Source organism: Toxotes jaculatrix, chromosome 8, assembly GCF_017976425.1.
Source record: "Toxotes jaculatrix isolate fToxJac2 chromosome 8, fToxJac2.pri, whole genome shotgun sequence".
In the NCBI taxonomy this organism is placed as follows: domain Eukaryota; kingdom Metazoa; phylum Chordata; class Actinopteri; family Toxotidae; genus Toxotes; species Toxotes jaculatrix.
The window spans coordinates 10095692-10117308 of NC_054401.1; the positions used below are offsets into that span (position 1 = coordinate 10095692).

The 21617-nt window shown below is 45.1% G+C and overlaps 1 protein-coding gene across 1 annotated transcript; it reads left to right on the forward strand.

Annotated features, from left to right (window-relative positions):
* Positions 1–231: 231 nt before the first annotated feature.
* Positions 232–9109, forward strand: rasip1 (Ras interacting protein 1). The gene is made up of 16 exons (XM_041044166.1): positions 232–488; positions 1134–1255; positions 1545–1996; positions 2170–2430; positions 2521–2762; positions 2850–3014; positions 3578–3782; positions 3947–4245; positions 4356–4517; positions 5409–5449; positions 5753–5907; positions 6040–6152; positions 7282–7576; positions 8064–8227; positions 8315–8456; positions 8574–9109. Exons 2-16 carry the CDS (start codon positions 1134–1136, stop codon positions 8750–8752), a joined length of 2997 nt encoding a protein of 998 aa, XP_040900100.1. The 5' UTR covers positions 232–488; the 3' UTR covers positions 8753–9109.
* Positions 9110–21617: the final 12508 nt, after the last annotated feature.

Consider the following 21617-nt stretch of genomic DNA (forward strand, 5'->3'; position numbering starts at 1 on the left):
AGACTGGACTAGACAGACTAGATTGCTTTGTGGTGTACAATCCAGTATACAATATTCCCACAAGGTCCCATATGTGTGTAAATTCACCCTTCTCTCGCTTTCTACCAATCTCTCCCTCTCTCCCTCACTCAGTCAGGATATAGGTGTTGTCCACAGCAAAGGAAGGAAATTCTGTCACTTAGAACAATGGGCCTGTTTCTCTATCTATAGACGCAGAAAAGCTGAGAGCCAGGGAGAGAGAGGCAGCAGAGCTTGTCCAGTTAGTGAGAAAAACTAAAGAAAAAGGTAATTAAGTCTAGAGAAATGGACGATTAGAAGTAGAGACGTGTATGTAGATGTGTGACAGGGTTACGCTTTAAAAAAATGGAATTTCATTGTGAGGAGAAGGAAACATTTAAGGTTTTTATTAGATTACTCTGAGCTGCGTGTTAGCATTTGGGTGGTGAAGGATAATCATAACACACTATAAGGATCAGAAGTCTCTGTGGGTAAGTGTATTCATTATCTAATACCGAAAAGCATTTCTTTCTTGTACCTTTTTGATTTTATGGTTTTTCCCACAAAAACGTTGATGTCAGGATGCTTATGAAAAGCTGCAATCTTTTCTGTCCAGAATGGACAGATTTAAAGTGTGGACACACTTGTCAAGATATGACAAGATTTTCAGTCTTGTGAGAGATTATACTTAAAAAAAAAAAGAAAGGAAAAAAAGAAAACGTGATCCTCTAATTTTGGTGGTAATTTACAAAGGAATAACACTGAGAAATGGACAGGCAGTGACTTTTGGAGTGGGTTTTCCCCTGTCACTGCAAACAGCTGGACTTGTCCCACAAAACCTGCTTCCTGTTTGAGAATGAAGAATACTCACTATGATTTCCAGGGGCTGATGGTGTTGGGCTGGGTTCATTTCTTTTTGTTTTCATCATGTTGACAACCTGCTGTAGGTATCCTGTTGATATTTTTTATGGTGACATCATTCTATTGTTATATTGTTTTAATCCTGGCATGGCTGCAACACATTCCTTGATACAGTGGGGAGGCAGGTTGGAAGAAACATGACATTTACAGTATGTTGACATACAACGGATAACTGAACTGAAAAGCCAAATTTCTCCTTAATTTTTTTCTGTCAGATGGAGGGGTCTGGCAGTCCTCGCTTCAGGAAACTTCATTTCCCAGTGGGTCTGTGGATCAACTCTCCCAGGAAACACTTTGCTAAGCTTGGTGGTCGCTGGCCCAGCGCTGTCTCTGTCAAGTCAGTCTAAAGACCTCTATATCACACATATTCGGTCTTAGGTTAAGCAACTCTCATTCTAGTTATTGTTTAGTTAGAGTTCAGTGGCTGATAAGTATTGTTGGATGAACAGTATATGTACTGATGGCATCTTATCTTACTTCCACTGTCATTAGTATCCTTTCAACCTTGTAACCCTTTCCTGTTTTATTTTGGTCCTTGTTTGTCAGTCATAATTCACAGCTGACTGGTCCCTTCCTCTCTCCTTCCTCTCTCCTACATCTGTCTTCCCTTCCTTGGTTTTCACCAGGTCGACAACCAGCTCTGACGCAGCCTCCCTCCACGAGGCCCCCTCTGCTCCTTCCTCTTCCCTTTCTAACTCCACCCCCTCGCTGGCTTCCCCTACCCCATCCCCATCTCCCTCCCCGGCCTTCCTCAGGCCGCGGCCTGCTGGGCCCCAGTCTCGCACAAAGCGCCTTTCCCATCTCTTTCTGAGGGGGCGCTCCAACAGCGACCGGGACCGGGCTGTGGGGGAGAGGGAGAGAGAGGTTTGGGCTCATTCAGCTGCCCCCTCCTCCCACCACTACTTGCCCCCTGCCTCTTCCTCTGCCCCAGGCCTGATCAAGATCTATGGGGATGCCCTGTCCAGCGGAGCCAACTATCGCTCCCTCCTGGCCAACATCCATTCTACAGCCAGGCAGCTCATTGCCCAGGTCATCACTCGCTACACTGAGAGAGAGAGGGAGGAAACAGATGACGCAGGTATGAGAGGGAGGAATTTTCTCTCATTTGGGTCTCTGTTGAATTGTTATTTAGAATAGTTTTTTCAGACGTTTTTGAACCAACTGGGAATGACTGAATATAAACATAAACAGCAGTGTTATGGAAAAATAATTAACCCTCCACTCTTCCTCCCTTCCTAATTTGCCTTCCAGTTCTCCAGAAACACAGCCCTGAGGACTTCCTGTTGTGTGATGTCATTGGAAAGCCCATCCAGCAGCCAGATGGAGCTATCAAATGGGAGACAGAGTGCCGGAGAGGTGTTGCACCATGGGAATGTCCCTTGTTATTAGTGGACATGTGGCGGCCTAAGGACGGATTTGAACGGCGCTTTGAAATCCAAAGGAAGGAAGACTATGAGAGAGAAGAGAGAGAGAGGGAGAAGGAGCGAGAGAGGGAGGGAGAGAACTACCAAGGTAAGACTCAACAGACAGGTATGACTGACTCTTTATGAAATGACACTGGGTCAAACTGACCGATGCACCTATTATCTGCCTGGACAACAGGTGTGCGCTGGCGGCGGAGCAGGATGTCATCAGGAGGCGGACCAGAGGAGAGTGAGCGCGGCCACCGGGGAAGGAACACAGAGCTCAGGAGGAGCATCAGCGACATGAACCTGAGTCTGCGGCGTCGCCAAGGCAACCATGTCAGCAATGACCCACGTGGCTCTGGCAACCGGGCTAATAATAATGGAGGAGTGCAGGACAGGAAGAACATTGTCAGCATGATCAACCCACAGCCAGGAGAGGTAAAGAAGATGATGTGTTCAGGAAGAACGGAATTACTAATGCATTTTTTTTGGTTTTATTCATCATGTCTTAACCTGCTATTTCAGATTAGGGCGTCAAAAGCTGAAGCAAAGGTTGGATGGACAAATCAGCCAGCAGAGGATGAGAGGGATTACTCCTGCTGCGACCTGGAAGTGATGTCACAAAGTCTGATCCTTCCGCCCACAGACCGGCCCTACTTCCTGTTGCTGCAGGGTTACGATCAGAGCAAGGCAAGACATGCTGACAGATGGTATCACACACACAAATACCCGCAAACAACGCCCACACACGTACACTATGTAAACACATGAACACACACTGACACACACACACAAATGCAGGCACAAATGCTCTAAAGCAAGGTGCATACACTCTAATGTGCACATATGCAAACTGGCAGGCATATTGTAAAGGATTTGTGAGGAGGTACACGCATGCACACATCCTGAGCATGACATCATACCTGCATGTCTGTAATCGCCAAATACCATCGGGGTTTCCATCCCTCTACAAGCCTCTCCCATTCAGCATCCTGCACAAAACAGCCTCAGAGCAACACAATGCCTCAACAATTTCTCCATCAAAAGCACAAAACCCCTCTGTGTGCATCACTCCATCTCACACAATGACCTCACACAGGTCTCCATTGTAGCAAACTGTGACACACTTCATACCTTATCAACCACCCTCTGTTCAACTTAAAATCTGATAGAGGATTGATATAAACCATACCACTTAAAAGATTACAGACCTCCCTGACTTTCTGTTACTCTCCACTGTGTGTTTTGTTTAGGATTTTGTTTTGTACATCATGGCGGGACATACGCATGTGTTTGGAAGAAAGCCCACAATGAGAGAGAGAGAGAAGGATAGAGAGAGGGAGAGGAAGGGGAAGAGGCCTCTGAAGGTGGACACGTTCCTCTCTGCTCCTGACCTTTTGGCTAGACATTTATTGGTGCGGAGAGACTCAGCTGTTCCCGGAACAGCTACTGGACAAGGTACTAACAATGCTGCTCAGAGATATTTTGTGCACTCAGTAGGGTGCAGCAAAATGTATAACTGGCGAAGTTATGCTATCCTTCCAAATACTGTGTGCGACCTAAAACAAAGATCATTCTTACAGTGACATATTCCATCTTGAACTAATCTCATTTTATCCCAGCTCTGATGCGGCCCTTCAGGGGAGGTGAAGTCACACACAACGGAGTGGCCCTTTACAGGGAGACAGTCCTAAAGTCTGGGGATGTGATTGGTCTTGGGAGCCACTTCCTTTTCCTATACCGTGACCCCCGTGTCACCCCAGCTCCACCTCTGGCTCTGACCTTGCCGTGGCAGGCTGATGCCTCCACCACCTGCTGCCCCTCAGGATTGGTGGACAGACAAGAAGCTCTGAGGCAGTACCTGGGATCAACCGAGGCAGTTTTGAAATTCCATCCCCGTCATGCAGATGTGTTGTTACAGGTGAGAGAGGCAGGAAAACATATATAAAATCGTAATAATGTGTAGTTATCTAGTGTCGTTGAAATGGCCTTGATGACATATGTTATGTTTGTCCCTCCCTTTTCTCCTAGGAAATAATCTCCAAAAATTCCTCTCCAGACTCTGGTGGTGGGCCTTTAGCTCCTGCTTATCTCCTGTCCATCATGATAGATCACGCCTCTAAACACCTGGACCCTGCTCTCACACCACAGATATTACTCAAGTCAGCCAATCTAATTAAAGAAATTGTCTGGGTAAGTAAAAACAAACTTAATATACAAAAATTCAGATAAAAGCATGTGAGGTGACCTGGTGGCCAACCAGCGTAATGGATCCAGCCATGGGCCTTTATGTGTCACTTCTGCGCCCTCTCTCTCATTTATTTTCATCTTTTTACTGTTAGCTTTGTATTAAAGGCATAAAAATGTTGGACATTAGAACTGTAATGCTCACAGTGACAACATTGTAATGTTCACTTTGCTCATCTTAGCTTCATGTGTTAGCATGCTAACATTTGCCGATGACCTCTAAGCCATTACAATTCAACCTAAGGGGAAATAAATGTCTGGACCAAATTTCATGGCGGTCCAATAGCTGTGGAGATATTTCACTAAAAGCCAAAAATGTCAACCTGCTGATGGTGCCGGACAAAAAGTCAGGGGAACACCAAAGTCAACAAGATTCATTATCTGGAAGCAAGAGATACCAAGAGAACCAAATGTCATATCAATTCATCTAGTAGGTTTGATAGATATTTCGTTAAAGATATTTCAGTTTGGACCAGAGTAGTTCATCAAAGTAGTGTAGTTCATCTATGGAACAAGTGAACCATGAACCATGAGCCTTTTTAGCATAGTAGTGCATGGCCATAACCACACTTAAACAAGCCTGGCACGAAAACATCAGGTAGGTAGATTGAGATTGCCAAGTTCAGTCAGACAGAAAAACCAGCAGACAGACATATGCCCTTCATTGTGGCCTGCTAGGTTGTGGACATGAGTGAGGATGAGCTGATGTCACTTCCCTCCTGCTGGAAAATGTGCTGTAATTGTCCTGGCTGCAGGGCTAGACTTTGCTCCCCCTCCTCCACCCCCACACTAAGCTGAAATGTCTCTCCTCTCTTCTGTCTCCAACTCTCTTTACAGGATAACATTAAGGAATTCGGGGATAAGCATCCCACGCAAAAGTAAGAGCATTTTTGTTCTACGTCATGTTTCCTCTGTTTAGAGATCTCCTGCTGAGTGATTCATGATACATTTGTGCTTGTGCTGTTATGTCTTTGGTAAATTTTTGTGGTATGATGAAAGCTTTGTAACAAAGTCACGTTGAAAAATGGAGCAAACACTGTTGGGTAATAATAACTTAGTCTATTTTTACTCACGGTATGGTGTGTTTCTCTTTTACAGCATAAACAAAACACTGACAGAAGAATGTTCACAGTAATTTTACAGCTAACATAACTCTGACACTACATAAATGTTATGTCCAGTTCCACAGAGCAAGAGGGTGAGATAAGCACTCCCAATGTTCAGAAACTGTCATCTGACCTTCGACCCCTGATGTTCTGGATGTCAAATGCCACAGAGCTTCTTAACTTCTTCCAGGTCAAAGTTGAAACCATGGAGAAAGAGTGGGAGTTTGAGGGTGAGAGCGATCTGAAAACAATTGAGACCTTTAAAAGCTATGACAGTTTAATAAATCACCACAGGCCTTTGGCAATGTTGGATATAGAAATTATCTTATTATCTCATTATCTTAATGATCATTTCTTTAAAGCCCCCGGGGACCCAGTTTTGACAGCTGACATGGACACCTGCTCAGAAGCTCTGGCACAGTTGGATGATGTCATTATGCACACCTTCCAACAGTGTGTGTATCACCTCACCAAGGTATAAAAAAAATAAGACAAAAGCCCAAATCTATACTAAAAACTAATTGTATATAGTACACTGCGTACTAATCACCACTCTATACGTTTTTTTTTTTTTACAAGAAAAATCAACTCACTGAAATGGTACAATGCATGTGACACTGACCATACTGTGACTTTGGAAAGTCACCACCAACTGAACTTAACAAGACAGCAAAATGTCTTAATACTTACTTTTGTTGTTTACCACGATCTTTCTGGAGCTGTCTCACCACCACCCACAATTTATTTTAATTTTTCCCAGCTGTGAGCATCTCCTCCATTTCCTTTGTGCTTTGCATTGTGGTAGGATAGTGTGCATCAACAGCACACTCAAAAATCGACCGTATTCAGAATGCATACTGTATGTGACTTTGGCCTACTTCATTTTATCACTTTTCCATTGTAAACATACTACATACCAAAAACCTGCTTAGACTGAGAATGTAGCATGGATTTAGGACTTGTCTACACCCATGCTAGAGGCCAACATGTTCACAGTTACAATGCTAACATGCTAATGTATAAATGTTCACCATCTTAGTAATGTGTTTTAGCAAATTAACATTGGCTACTTACAACTACAAAAAGTAAAAGTGAGGGTGATGCAAAGGTTTTAGTTTTGTAGGTATGTGGTGAAAAAGACTAATTAAAATTTTGCCTTGATAGCGGCACTGGAAAAAAAAGTTGAGGGATCACCAAAGTTGTTACAATTCATCCGTAGTTGGGCGTGAATGTATTTCCAAATATCACAGTAATCAATTCAGCAGATGTTGAGACATTTCAATCTTAACCACAAATATCAACCTCATTGCGAGAGGAAAAGTCAGAGGATGGGCAGAGTCAGCAGGATTTATCCTCTTGAGATCAGGAATGTCTGTAGAAAATTTCACAGCAGCCTATCCAATATTTGTTGAAATACTTAAGTTTGGACCAAAATGGTGGATCGGCTGAAAGACAGACATTGCCATCACTAAGTCATGCTGTCATTCCATCCATCCCAACTTAACCTGTTTCCTCCACCATCATCCATTCCAGCATCAAATATGTTTTTTGTTTTTTTTTTTTAAACAAATTAACTCAAGTTTCTGTCTTTTGTGTCCACATAGACCTTGTACTCACTACTTCCAGCTCTCCTGGACACCAACCCATTCTCCAGTGAGGAGAAAGAGAAAGAGAAGGATGGAGCTGGAGGTGCAGAGGGAGAAATAAAAAGGGGAGAGGAAGGAGAGGTGGATGACATCTCTGCCTTACCACCCAAGGTTGCCGGGCTGGTGGAGGTGTATCGCTGTTCCCTCATGCTGTCACGGGAAGCGTGTCTGTCCCCGCCTCTCACCTCCCAAACCTTTGGCTACCTCTTCTTCTTCACCAACACCTCCCTGCTCAACACTTTGCTGGAGAGAGGTGAGAGGACATGGCTTAAAGCCTCCCTGTGTCACTTTTTTCTGACCACTGTGACCACAGGGAACAATTATGAGACAATGGTAAATGCTAACATGTTGTGTAACAGTAACAGTGACTTGAATCAGTAATACCAGTTATATAGCAATATCAATCTAAAGTTTGCTAAGGTCATACCAGACCAAATAAGGTGAAATAGTGGCAAGACCCCTGAATATACTGAATTGAACATTGTTTATTGTTTATAAAGTTTAATTTTTCATTTGTAAAAAGAAGACTTTTTTCTTTCAAAGTTACATAGCTCATTGGAGTCACATCTTAATATGGGCTGAGTGGATAACATGATAAAAATGCTCTCTTAGATAACAGAATAAACTCCTATCTTATTTTTAGAAACAGAATCCTTTCCATTCTTGCTTTTCAGACACTGACACATTTTCTTTCTGTTCCCTTTCCATCCACTTCCTTTTTTTTTTTTTTTTTTTTTCAGATGGACTGTTTTCATGGTCCAGAGCTGTCCAGATCAGAACAAACTTGGACCTGGTTCTGGACTGGCTACAGGGGGCAGGATTAGGGGACATTGCCTCTGAGTTTATGAAGAAGCTGTCAGTCACAGTCAACTTCCTGTGTATTCCCAAGACTCGACTTATCCAGGTAATACAACTACATATGCACTGTGCCTACTCAGTCCTCTGCTAGAATATCAACCAACATTTGCTGCACTGACCTCTTGGCTTCCAGTCATCCTGGACCAGTCTACAGGAGGACCATGCCTTGCTAAGCCCTGCCCAGCTGCACCACCTGCTCACTCATTACAAGCTGGGACCAACAAGAGCCCCACCAGCATCCTGGGGCCCTCCACCAGGCACTGAACTGAGTGGAGGTAAAACAAGCTACTAGTACCGATACTACTAATAGGAATAATAATATAATGACACAAATAGAAAAATGATCAAGTCATGCCAAGTCATTTGTTTTTACTTCTTTTCTCATCTTTTAGACATCTTTGAGAGCTTCCTGGACCATCCTCCTCTTATCCTGCCAAATGAGACGCCACGCCTTGACCTCTCCCAGCCAATCCCAAGTCCTGAGCTCCAAAAGGAAGTGACACGTCTCCGCACCTTCTTGTGGGGACTTGACCAGGATGAGCTCCCTGCCAATCAGAGGACTCGGCTTTGAGGAAGCCCATATTTGTCTCCTTACAGATGTCTCATTGAAGTAAAAACGGATATCAACAGAAATGGCAAATTACAAACCACAGAAAATGCAAACTGGACATGTTTTCTGCATTTTGGTGCCTTGGTTGTTTTTTCATGACATTTCCATATCAGTTCATTTATTCACTTAGATATTTTCAAGTAAGACAAATGTATTGGCTTTGGTATGTCTTTATAGAATATATTTTAAAGCAGGGAGTAAAACCCCATGTCTGTTAGGCCACATAGTGTTATGCTTTACGTGACTGTTTGACTTGGCTTCCATGTATGTTTTGAAAGTACTTGTTTTTAATAAAACGCTGAACTGTCGTCTAGAAGACCTACAGTTTCCGTATAATCTTTGACAGGTTTGTTGCCTACTGCAGGGCCCCTGGGGCTTGGCACTCGTCTCAGCTTGAACACCAAAGAAATATTCCACAAGGTGGCGATGCAGGACTCATTCCTCTTTGACGTTAAATGATGAGTCTGCAGGTAGAATTGCTTGAATAAGGAGGCGATCATACAACTACATTATCCTCTGTTCCAAAGGCACACTCATTCTCATTTCCTGTAATAATGGTAGCATTTTACGCAGGGTCATGACTCAAACAAGCAAATGAGACTGTGACGACCACACACAGAGGTTACCTTTACCTAGGTAAGCTGTCGTAAAGGTCAAAGCTGGTGACTTAAGAGCAGGGGAGATTTTAATTTCCCTTTGGTTGATGTGACACACTCAAGTGGTCTGATTGGTAGGGTTTCCCATTTCATTAATGTGGTATAATGCCCTGGCCCTTAAAAAAAAAGTCCAGCTCATTAAGCATAAATTAGAAAGTGCTTGCCATGAACAGACAGCAGACTGGTGATATCATTATTTCGAGTGAGTAACAGCTTAACTTGACCTGTCACACTTTTGTAATATCCAGTCAATTTCACTGTCTAGTCAGCCAGACGTCTTTAGAAAACAGATCACCGCTCTCTTTGTTTTGAGAATGAAGCTCTACGACATCTTGGCAAACACAAGTTATGATGTTCCTCCTTTGGCGTCTGGCCAAATGGCTTCCTTTCTTCCGGTCAGCTTCTCAGATGAATTCCTTTACGGTAAGAAGCTCAAAAAAACATCGATCCCGTGAGAGACCCCCAGCTTACATCATCACTGTTGCCTCCGGTTCTCTTTTCCCAATTTCTTACTGTGCTGACATCAAAAAACATGCCATTGAGAAAGACCAGTTATAGATTATGAATCACGAGAAGAGGCTCCCTGTGGTTACATTTATCAATTAAGTGATTGTAATCACTCTCATTTGAAATTCAATGCGGTGTATGAGTGAGAGTGAGACTGTGTTTGTGTGCTAATTTCAACTTTCCAGTAATGTCATACAGATGTCTGTAGCTTTATAATTAAACACAGATGGTGCTCAGACTGGTATAGGTCCATGCTGATTGTATGATATTACAGTAGTCTGTGATACAATACGGTGACCAATGTCTGAGTACTATTAAGTAACATGGAAGGTTTAGTAAGCATGTGACACACACACTGTTTTCTGTGATCTCAATCACTGACACACTTTCACCCAGCATTGAGTAGTCATACACACACACACACACACACACACACACACACACACACACACACACACACACACACACACACACACACACACACACACACACACACACACACACAACCCTTTTCTCTGTCTTACACATACACTAAGTAGACTTCTTTACCCAGGTGCAGAGTCCCACACCTGTTGTAACGGCTCTCTGTAATTAGCTCAACACAATTATCACTGGTGGATGGAGGAAGGGGGGTGAAGACAATGGGGCAGTTATTCTCTCCCTATCATCTCCTTCTCTCTCCCTGCTGTCGAGTAATGAAAGATTCTTCCCTTCTTCAAAGAGACGGAGTTTCCTACAAAACAGCTGAGTCAGAGGAGAAAAGAGAGGAGGATGAAAAGAAAAGGAGAACAGTAGGGAGGCAAGCACGGTAATGCAATGCTGCTGGTGTGAGGCCCAGTGGACCACAGTGATTGTGTTCATTGTAGTTACACACAGGAGTCATTTTCAGGAACCAGAAAAAGCCCATGGCTCTCACACTTAACACTAACAGCTACAACCTGGCACGGCCTCAGTATCTATTTGTGATCTGGTAACACTTTACCTGATCCCTGCGTCATCGTAAAGCCTGCGGTATAAGGAGGTTTTTCAAGTCGTACGTCAGGGGAAAGGACAGAATACGATGACTGTAGAGTCACTGGAGGTTGTGAGACATGTTTTATCAGGAAATCAGAGGGGAAAGTGTGAGGGTTTAAGTCCAAAGTAGTCATCATACCAAATATTGCGGAATCTGGTTTCTTATACCAGTGGGGACCTAAATTGTTTTTTTGTTTTTCTTATCCTGATCCCACTGGGGCAAAGGGAGTAATATTACTTTTATGAGTCTGGCTCAGAGGAAACAAAGATATATTTCTCATTTTGGGTCTAAGACTGAAAATATTTAAGAACCTGGATGTATGAGACACAGTTACCAAAGAGCTAGAGAGTCAGCTCTAGACTGAAAGAAAGTCAAAGTAAAAAATTGTGCATGGCTCCAGGCGAAGATTGGTGTTAAGGCCAGGAAGGAAACAAGGGAGCAAGGGAATCTCTGTTAGGTCACAGACAGACAAAAAGACAGACTGGGGGTGTAGGAATCTGCATGAGGTTTGAGACGACTGGAAAGAAGGTCAGAGGTGCCGGGAGGGAAATCAGTCAGATGTAGACAGATGACAGACTGTGGCTGAGGTTGGAGATGGGGAGATTTGTGGATGAAATGGACAGCAGAGCCTCAGTGAGGTGACTAAAAGGCCAAGAGAAAAACCGTGGTCTTCCTCAAGGGACAGATCTGTTTTCTCCTGGTTACGTCACCCAAATGTGAAATGCACACATAAACACACAAATGTGTCTATTTTTTTTTTTTTTTTTTTTTTTGGTGCACACATGCATGCCCCTACACACAAATGCACACGCAGGGATATAAAGAACCCCTGTGAGGTCAGATCCTTTGGGCTGAGGGTGTCCACTGTTAGTGGGACTATCCAGCTAAGCCTCACAGTCTCACTGGCAGCTACAACCACCACCACCAACCGCTGTACCCTGCCTTGCCCTGCCCTGCCCTGCCCTGCGCTGGCTCTCTCTCCACTGGCGGCTGTCTGTCCTGGCCTGATGCTGCTGGCTGTCCAGGGCAGCAGTGCGTTTATGTGTGTGCTTTTCAATTTGGGACAGGGCCAGTGCCACCAATATGGGACTGGTGGTCTTTTCCTCTTTTCCAAAATGCCCTCATCTACCTTTTCCCTCCTTTCCTTCTCTTTCCTCCTCTTTTCCTGTCTCTCTTGCTCCCTCGTTCTCGCTCAGTATGTTTCTCTCGGGCCGGGGGGCCTGTGGGCCTGTGGGTAGGGGCCTTATTCCATCAGCCTGGGGCTTCTGTCAGAGGCTTGTTCCATTTTGCGTCATGGTGTTGACTGAGCAGACCCCACACTTAACTCCCATAGAGCTATGGGGTTGGGCGGCAGGGCGGCCGGCGCGGGCTAATGCGGCCCCGTGTTCAGCGTGGTAATCTGATGGCCATGTTTATTTTATGTAGTTCTCCTTTGATGGAGCAGAAAAAGTCTTTGGGCTTTTTGTTTCAGCACTTTCACTGCCAGGTCAGAGGTGCTCGCCGTGGTTACGCTCAGGAAGAATAATATTTGCCCTTATATTCGCTCCAAACAGGCTTTTTTCCATATTAGTGTCAGGGATACTCTCTGAGTTTCTGCCTTCCACTGATTCGGCACATTGGAAGTGAAGGGTGGTGGGGGATCGCACCTCAAAAGCATCGCTCCCTGGAGGATAACAGGGGGTGTTCCACAGGTCGTCCCCAAGGCCTGTTCCTATACTCCTGAGTGAACCCCCCGTCACACTCAGTGAGGGCCTGAGATACAGCCCTGAAGCCATATATATATGTCCCATTAGTGAAGGGAAACACACACATAAACACATGAAAACACTCTCCCCTGCTTGGCTGCCCCAGGCTCCACCTCAGCTGTCAGTCGTCCAAACTTCCCAGGGGTTCTTTTTAATGGAGTTACCAAAAAAAAGTTACCTCTCCTTCTTGTCTGCCTGTGCCTTTCACTGCCTCGCTTCAGAACTCACACACCCACCTTTCTGCCTTGTGTCAGCTGTTTCAGATGGGTCGAAAAGCCAGGGAACCACACTAAGTCATTATGTGAGGTTTTGACCTAAACATACAAGCGAGAGGCAGAACAGTTCACGTTCCCTGGATCAAATTCTGACCCCAATTTGTTCTGTACAACCACACCATAAAGTACGAGTAATGTCACATGTATTGCCCCTCATCACATTGTTCTGCACTTACTGTATCTCTATTAAGCTTTACAATGTTGATCTGACCCGGTAAAGTGTTCTGATTCGATCTGAGCGGTGGCGACTTACAGGACTCCCTTTGTCATGCAAGAATGCTTTTTACTTTGAAGACTAATTAGTACGTAGCTTTTGAGAGAAGAAGCCCAGATTGTGGCTGGTGATTTTGTTTATCTATCTCAATTTTGTTATTGTAATTGGCTGAGGCCTATGCTGTCAGATTACAGGAATGAATCGCTGTCATACAAGATAAGACGCCCCTGGGAGTTATATGGATAATGTTTCATTTCCTTCCAGGTTGCTCATTATTTATGATCTGAATACAGAAAGGACTGGGTTTTGGCCAGGAACAATAAGCACACATGCAAACACATACGCACACCAGCATGCATAAACAGAAACTAGATCACCATCACCAACCGGCCTCTATATCTCTTATCTTTCCATTGGAGATGAATAGAAAACCATACACAGAAAGGACTGTTTATACTTCCTGCCCTCCTCCCTATATCCCATTATCCCCTTTCTGTTCTAACACATTAGAAATGTTTCTGACCTCCCCCTGTGTCTGTGAGGTATGTGCTTACTCACAGATGAAGGAGCCTACACTCTGATGTAATCCAGGAGAAACAGGGAAACGAGAAGGGGGGGAACAACCCTGGTGGTAGGTAATCCAATCCCTCCTGGTGCAATTTAGCAGCTCAAAACAATTACCAACTGGCTGCCTTGAAAATCTGCACCCAAGCAGCCAAGCAAAGAAGCTGTAGACTTGTTGGTAGGAGCTGATGTAAAGTCAGATTTAGTAGGTCACCACAGTTGGGAAGTTAATCTGGATCAGGGTTTGGCAATGTTGTGTTCGCTATTCAAACTGAGCTTGAAAGCCTCTGCAGATGGCGCAGTGTGGGGGACACTAGAAAAGCCGGGTTGGTGAGTCATAAAGAGGTGCTGTCAGTCAAACCCAAGGATTCACCAGCCAGAAATCTGCGTGCGACGTGTCTGTGGGTGTCTTTCTCTTCCCACTCACTGTCACCCAATCAGGGGCCGATTAAAAGGGGTTCACCTTTCCTGTGGCGTGCCTCTATCTCTGGGCTCTCTTCCTGTTCCACAGTTGCCCCCTGCTCTCACCCAACACCCTTTAGGTGGGTGATAGTCTGTTTTACGTCTTCTCTATGTTTGTACAGTCATTCTCTTCCATGGCATCACTTTGTTTTTTCTAATCCCACCTCTGTCGTAGCTCATTAGCTCTTTTCCTCCCTGAATCTTTCACCTATCGCTATCCAGCCATCCCAACCCATCCTATTCCTTTCTTTTGATGTGTCACCACTCCATTCTCGTCATCATTCTCAGCTTCCAAGGATAGTCACTGTCACTGTGTTTATTGTCTTAGTGTGAAACCTAGACCTATGTCTGTCCAGGCATCCTGTTCCCTCCCATCCCATCCCACTCTTTGTCGTCATCCCTTTCATTTCTCCCTAGTGATTGTCCGTGTGCCTGTTTTTTCTGGGCTTTTAGTCCAATCTGCTGTGGGGAATTTCCTTCTTATCGCTCACTGGGCCATTCTTTGCATTCCTGGCATGCTTCCTGGCACTACCAGGGGTCCAGCCAGATGCGAGGGCGTCTGTAATACAAGGCAGATGCAGAGGCCAACGACACCATTCATGCATCCAGTGGTGACCTCTCTGATGAGGATGGACAATGTGATTGATGAACAGAAAGAGGATGAGGAGCCAGGGAGCAAAGGGAGGAGTAGACATAAAAAGACAGTGGTGGCGGGGGCGTAATGGTAATGTGTGTGAACTCTGTGCCAAAAATAGAAAATTCTGGATAGCTTTCATTTTTCAGTCCCTGACTCACAGACTGTTATTGATAGAAAAAGACATGTAAGGCATTTGACAGACCGACAGAGCAGTTTGTGGCTAATTGGGAACAGCAGAGGGTCAAAGTGCACACAAACACTGGGAAAAAGAATAGCAAGATTGGAATAACTTCCATGTCATTCCTCTTAGTCACAGCCTTCCAGCGATAAAGGTACTTCTTTAACTGCACACTAAACAAAGCTTTTGTGAGTTCCCACAATGAGCAAAGGTCAAGAAAATAAAACTGAAGAGACGATGGGGTTGTGACAGGTCATGCAGATGTACAAGTAAATGATGGCCGTCAGACTCCGACTTGGAGATAATGATAATGGTGGTTAAGAAGAATGCACGCAAACACATTACTTCCATATCTTTCTCTCACTATTCCAAAGATAAGGTGTCCAAGAAGTATGAGGGATAGATAGTTCAGTTTATATAAACATTTACAGTAAATGTTTTCTTTACGCAAGAGAATGCAAAAAAAACCCAAGCTGCAAAACAGCAATACGGCAACAACTGCAGAAATTTCAATCTAAAAACGGAAGACAGTGTATCTTCTGTGCCGTGTTTGCACCGCTTCAAGTCAAAGTCACTTCAAACCAAAGTTGACATTTCAGTGAACTTGAGGTCCACCTCCCCTCCCTGTGCGGTCAAAGCACAGCCTACTGAGTGTGGAGAGAAGTCTTTTTGATATCCAAACATTTTCAAATGCACTCTGCCTCCGAACTGTTGTGCTCAGCTCCCCGATCCCTCTCCGTACGCTATTTCAAAACATAAACAGTGACAACGTGCGGATATGAAATTTCCTTTCCTGTGTTTGCTCTTAGTTATGATGAAATTTACACACTCTGTATGGCTGACGCACAGGAAGTGGTCAGTGGAACGACAGCAGAATCAATACAGCTGCCCATGTGCTCTGTTATAAGTTGTGTTATCTGCTATCATTGTTGTGGGAGGTTGATTTATGATTGTCTGTGTATAATGAGCGTTAATTTAATGAATGGCCACGGTTGAAGGAGCCTGAAGTGCGTCAGCATTCAAAGAAACAGCCAGGACATGTCAGGTTAAAGGGGGTAGTGGGTTATAAATTGTTTTAAATGCTGGGGGGAACAGTCTAACAGACGTAAGCATATGTGTGTTTGTGCAAGTTGTTTGTGTGTCTGCGTGTATGTGTGTCCATCTGTCTGCAAAAGGGCATCCTCCCACCCTTCCATGTGACTGAGGTCACGTCACGTTGACAAAGTCACTCTGTAGGGCAAGCTGCGACGTCACACAAGTCCTCTTCCTTTTGTCTTCCCGCTCCCTCCACTCTTTACCGTCGTCTCTCCAGGCCCAGCTGCCCCCTTACACACACACACACACCCCTCCCCGTTTCCCCTGAGTGTTTGTCAGCAGCTCTCAGCTTCCGTAGAATAACACGACAACAGGCTCAGTGTGTGGCTGACGCAGACACACGGCGCGCCGGCAAGTAGTGGTCAGCGCTGATACAGTATACATCACTCACAGGCAAACACGCAGATGTAGTAACTCACCACAAAAAGTGGCTCAGGATTGATAAAGGAGACAGGGAATGCAGAAGTAATGTCCCCAGGGAAACTATTCTGCACGCTGAGGAATGCACCAAAAATAGGACCTTCACTTTCACTCTCCTCTTTTTGTTATTCTTCTTTTTTAAAAAGTTTTGTAGAGGGTCGCTGGGGCAGAGATACTGCAGCCAGGTGATAAAAGTGGTTCACCGTTTACATGCACATGATGTTTAATTACACAGGCTTTGACTGTTTAAAGCTGGTACTGTTTATATTTCATTGATCCTTCTGCACACCAGACAGCACCAGAGAAAACAGAAAGACCAGGAGGAGACAGGGATGTGAAGTGGATGCGAGTGAGTGTGTGAGAGAGAGAGAAAGTAAGAGAGTGCTGAGGGGAAGCGCTTTGAAGGGAGGATGAGATGAGGAGAGAGAGGGATGCAGACAGGACACGCAATGACAGGGGAGGAAAGAATGTTTAGGGCGACTGAGAATGGCAGAGAGAGGAGCGGGAGGGAGCTCTGAGACAGGCCTGGGCTCTCCGGTGTATTAACACCAGTCTGAGATGGAGGGAGCAAGCAGGGTAGATGGAAAGAGTGTTTGCACAGTAAAAAGTTCCTTTTGCGTGGGTAGCTTACTTCCTGCTGCCCCCCCCAGCAACTCCCAACCCCCCCCTCCCTCCCTTTCCTCTTCTCCTTCTCACACTCTGTCTGTGACCTATTGCTTCAACAAGTTCATTCAGAGATTTCCTCACTGGCAGACGCAAAACTTCTTGGACGCAGTGAGAGTGAGAGGAGAACGTGAGCAGGTGAGTAAAGCAGAGTCAGAGAGGGAGAAGGTTTCGGCTGACTCTCGCTATTACACATGCATGTACGCGCACACACACACACACACACACACACACGCACACTGTGTTTTGTCACATACCATAGACTTTGGTTTCCAAACAAAATAAGCCTGGTAAATGTGTGTTTAATAGAGAGCTGGTTTCAACATTTTGCTCCCCTAGTTTCTGCTCTGAGAGACTCATGTTCTCCCTTTCATCACTGCATCCTGCCCTTTGCACGGCTCTGTGAGCTGAGCCAGAGGAGGAAACCTGCAGTAATGATGCTGGTTAATGTCCTCCTTTAATGGTCTAATAAAAAGGCAAAGCAACAGATGCACAACAGCCATATCTGTCTTGAGTGGGCCGCTTGCATGGAAAAGGAAGAGAGCAATTGACATGCATAATTTGTAAATCACATCCATGGGGAGTTTTCTCAACTAAAGGCTTGCCAGCGGAGCGGAGAGGGGGGGCGGGTGTGTTGAGAGGGGGGTCTCTTGTCATGTATCCATTTGAAAGAAGACAACGGAGCATTAACACTGATCTCTGACAGTGAGAAAGAGAAAGTCAGAGACGTCATTTTATTGCCCAATGACGGCTGCCCCCTCCTGTGTGTCACTGTTTCCCCCCCCCACACCAAACTATTAACACACTCACTTGCTCTCTGACGTAGGTTGAAGTATAAGGGGGTAAGCGGAGGGGAAAGGGGGGTTGGGGCAATGATGGCGGTGCGTAGTAAGTTAGGGTAAGGTTACCATGACAATTCCCCAGATAGCACACCCCGCCGGAGTCACGTATTTGGCAGTGGAGAGACTGAATGGGGGGCAGAGTGACGGAGTAGAGAGGAAGAAGAGGGGAGGTGGAGAAGGTCATGGGGAAACATGAAAGTGTCCTGTTATAGGAGAGTAAATATTAACAGTAATAGGTCGGACCTTTGGTTTTCCCTTTGAAAGTAATCACTGCGTTTGTTTACTTGGGCCCTGCTGGAATTCCCTGGAGGAAATGAGGGCGCAACATAAAAATGATGAATTTATTACTACTCCTTCACCCATAATCCCTCTTACCATCGTAGCAGTGTTGCGTCACGGCCAACATTCTCACTGTTTACATATTACACTCTGAGGGAAGCAGAACATGAGACTTAACCCTAAAATCCACAAGACTGCCTTATCATCCACCTGGACATGGAAATTAACCCAAGGCAATAAACATTTATGGGAAAACCAACATTATCAGAATGGTGTGATTTGGTATTTGTTCTCATAAGCAGACGATGACCCTATTCACACTAAAGTAAACAGGGAACAAAAATCCCCAACATGAAAAACTCTATTATTGCTTAAGCTCTTCCTTGTCAGTTAAATAAATGATGAGGAATATTACACTAACACTTACAAATGATGAATGAATTGAGCAACTGTGTAGATTAATAACCCGGCAAAAGGTGACCGAAGAGTGTGAGGCATTCAAATGATTTGAGGCCTGCGTAATAATGTGTGAATACATGCCATGGCGCACAGGAAACCTAGTGTAAAGCATGACTGAATTGAGTGAAGCTTGTGTGAGTAAAGTTTGTCTGGCAGCGAGGCCGGCTGGCAGGCCCTGTCACAGGTTCCCCTTCCTCTCTGATGTCTTTGAGGTCGTAGTCTGAGTGTCTCACTCTGTTTCTCCTCCTATGGTGGTTTACACAGATTGGTGATGTAATGGGTAGCATATGAAGGCCACACACAAACACACACACAGGGACGCACACACAAACACTGATGCTCATGCACATTATACAGACACCGCACTTATACCACCACATACCCATAATTACACACATATACTGTACGCACACCCATTTACACAAACCCTGGATTCCCCCTTTTCCAACAGGCATGCGCCAATGTGTGCTCGCTCTCACACACACAAAAACAAAAGTCTAAACAAAGATACATAAGCTCTTTTACTTTGCGCGCTGACATCTATGCACGTGCACACACACTCCCACAGACACACACTCTTAAAGGGCACCCACCCTTTGTCATAGTGTGTGAGCGATCAGCGCTGGCGGATGGCCTAACAGAAGACTGTGTGCTTCAGAACCACCCAGGAGACCCCCATCATGAGAGGCAGCCCAGAGAGGGAATGAGGGAGAGTGACTAACTTCACTCTTTCTTTTCTTCTCTCCCCAGCTGTGTCTTCAAACGGCCCTTTGATGTGGGAAATTAAAAAGAACGAGTGTGTCAATATCTCCCTACGTCCAACCGCACTCATCCATTTCCTCTCCTTCTTCTCCTGCTCTCCTCCTTTCCCTGCTTTTCTTCTCTACAGTTGACCCGAGAAAACAGAGCATGACCCCTTTTCACCACAACAACTCTGCCACCCACTCGCTGCCACCAGGCCCTCATCATTTGGAGGGTGTTTGTTTGTCTGTGTAGGCCCACCACCGGACTGGCAACTGTGTGTATATGCGTATGAGTGTGCGAGTGTGCGCATATAAGGCCCACCACTAATTATTTTCTAACCACACCATGAGTGTATGTCTGTGAATGAGGGTCTCCTAATCTCACACCCAGACTCAAAAACGCTTTCTTCCTTTTCCCTGGTCTCTTTCTCTCTCCCTCTGTATGTGTGTGTGTGTTTGACTCGCTACTGATATGTATGTGTATGTGTACAGTATGATGCACTAACTGTCCCTCTGTGATGACAGGAAGCTCATTTTTACCCTTTGCAACAGTAGGCCATGCTTTACTGCACCTCACTGAGTATTTCCAGGCTGCCATGCTCTACGTGCGTGTGTGTGTGTGAAAGAGAGAGAGAAATATACAGAGAGTGTGAGAAATCATGTCAGTCCATGTGTGTGTGTTTCTGCATGTATCAGATCGTGTGTTTCAATGCTAGAAAGCAACTTTTTGGTGTGTTTTGGTTTATTAGAGCAGCATGTTTTTCTGCGACGGTGTGTGTGTGTGCATCCATGTACATGTTCTGTGCGTGTCTGTCTTCTGCGTTGACCCCATCACCCACCACACCCCCAAATACCCCCTCAAGCACGTGTCTGTGTTAATGTCCTGTGGTGTGTACAGTATCTGCGTGTGTCCGCTCACTGTTTCTATGCTACACTTTCAGAGGCCCCTTCTGGTCTGGACAACACCTCTCTCCTGCTCCTATCCGTCTCTCACTCCTCACTCTTTCCTTCACCCTGGAGAGGGAGAGAAGGAGTGAAAAAAAGGGAGAAGGAGGTGGGTCGGGGGTGGGGGGGAGCAGTGGAAATAACAGGCTGCTGTCTCAGGAGGGGCTCTGAAAAAAAAAGAGCTAGGGGTGAGAAAAGGAGGGAGAGAAATATGGGAGAGAAAAGGTGTTTGCTGTGCGTATTAGTTATAATACAGGGAATGTGGCGTGTGTAGCCTAAAAGAGTCTGGCCATGAATTGTATAACACAAGGAAGAAACACACTTTCAGTGACATTTCACCCTTGAATACAGCACAAAACACCAGCAAGCACACAAGAAAAAGAAAGGACGGGTAAAACTAGAGCTCGAAAAGATACATGTTACATGAGATATGCTGATACACATGAAAACAATGGGCTTTTTAAAACGTCTGCAGTGATAGAGAGAGAGGGGGGAAGAGATTTGGAGATGGAAAGATAAAAAGAGGTAGATGGGACTGATTGGCGCAGGTAGCGGGATGCGACGGAGGAAGTGCTGGAGATAGGGACAGGACAGGACCAGAGAAAGTGATAGAGGAAAAAAAGAAGAAGAAAAACAACGGAACATTTTGAAAAAAAAAAAGGGGAGACAGGCTGGAGAGAGGGGAGGAGGAAAGAGAGAGAGAGAGGAGGGAGAGAGAGAGAGAGCGTGTGTCTGTGTGTGTGTGTGTTTTTATGAATGAAGTGAGTCACTGCCGATGTGTCACACGCCTTTATAAAGGAAGTTTTAAACAAGCCTAAACACTTCACTGCGCGCAAAAATTGGACTTACCACACTCGCATCCCTCTCTCTCTGCATTTCTGTAGCCTCTCTCTCTCCAAACTGTCTAAGTGTCTCTCTGCCTTCAGCACTCCATAAAGACTACAGGGGCTCATCTCAAACTTTGCTCAAGACAGAAAGTTTGACGAGATTGACTTTTACCTTTCTTTTTCCTCACTTTCTCTCCAGAGTGCTCCAGTCATCACTCTGCTCTCTCATTCATTCTGTCCTGACAACTTTCCTCCTCACTCAGACTGAAGAGTGCGAAGAAGAAACCGGAGCACGTGACA

Coding starts and splice junctions, on each gene's coding strand:
- rasip1 (XM_041044166.1), top strand. CDS start 1,134: ATGGAGGGGTCTGGCAGTCCTCGCTTCAGGAAACTTCATTTCCCAGTG. Junction 4,246..4,355: donor ATGCAGATGTGTTGTTACAG/GTGAGAGAGGCA, acceptor CTTTTCTCCTAG/GAAATAATCTCCAAAAATTC. Junction 5,908..6,039: donor GAAAGAGTGGGAGTTTGAGG/GTGAGAGCGATC, acceptor ATTTCTTTAAAG/CCCCCGGGGACCCAGTTTTG.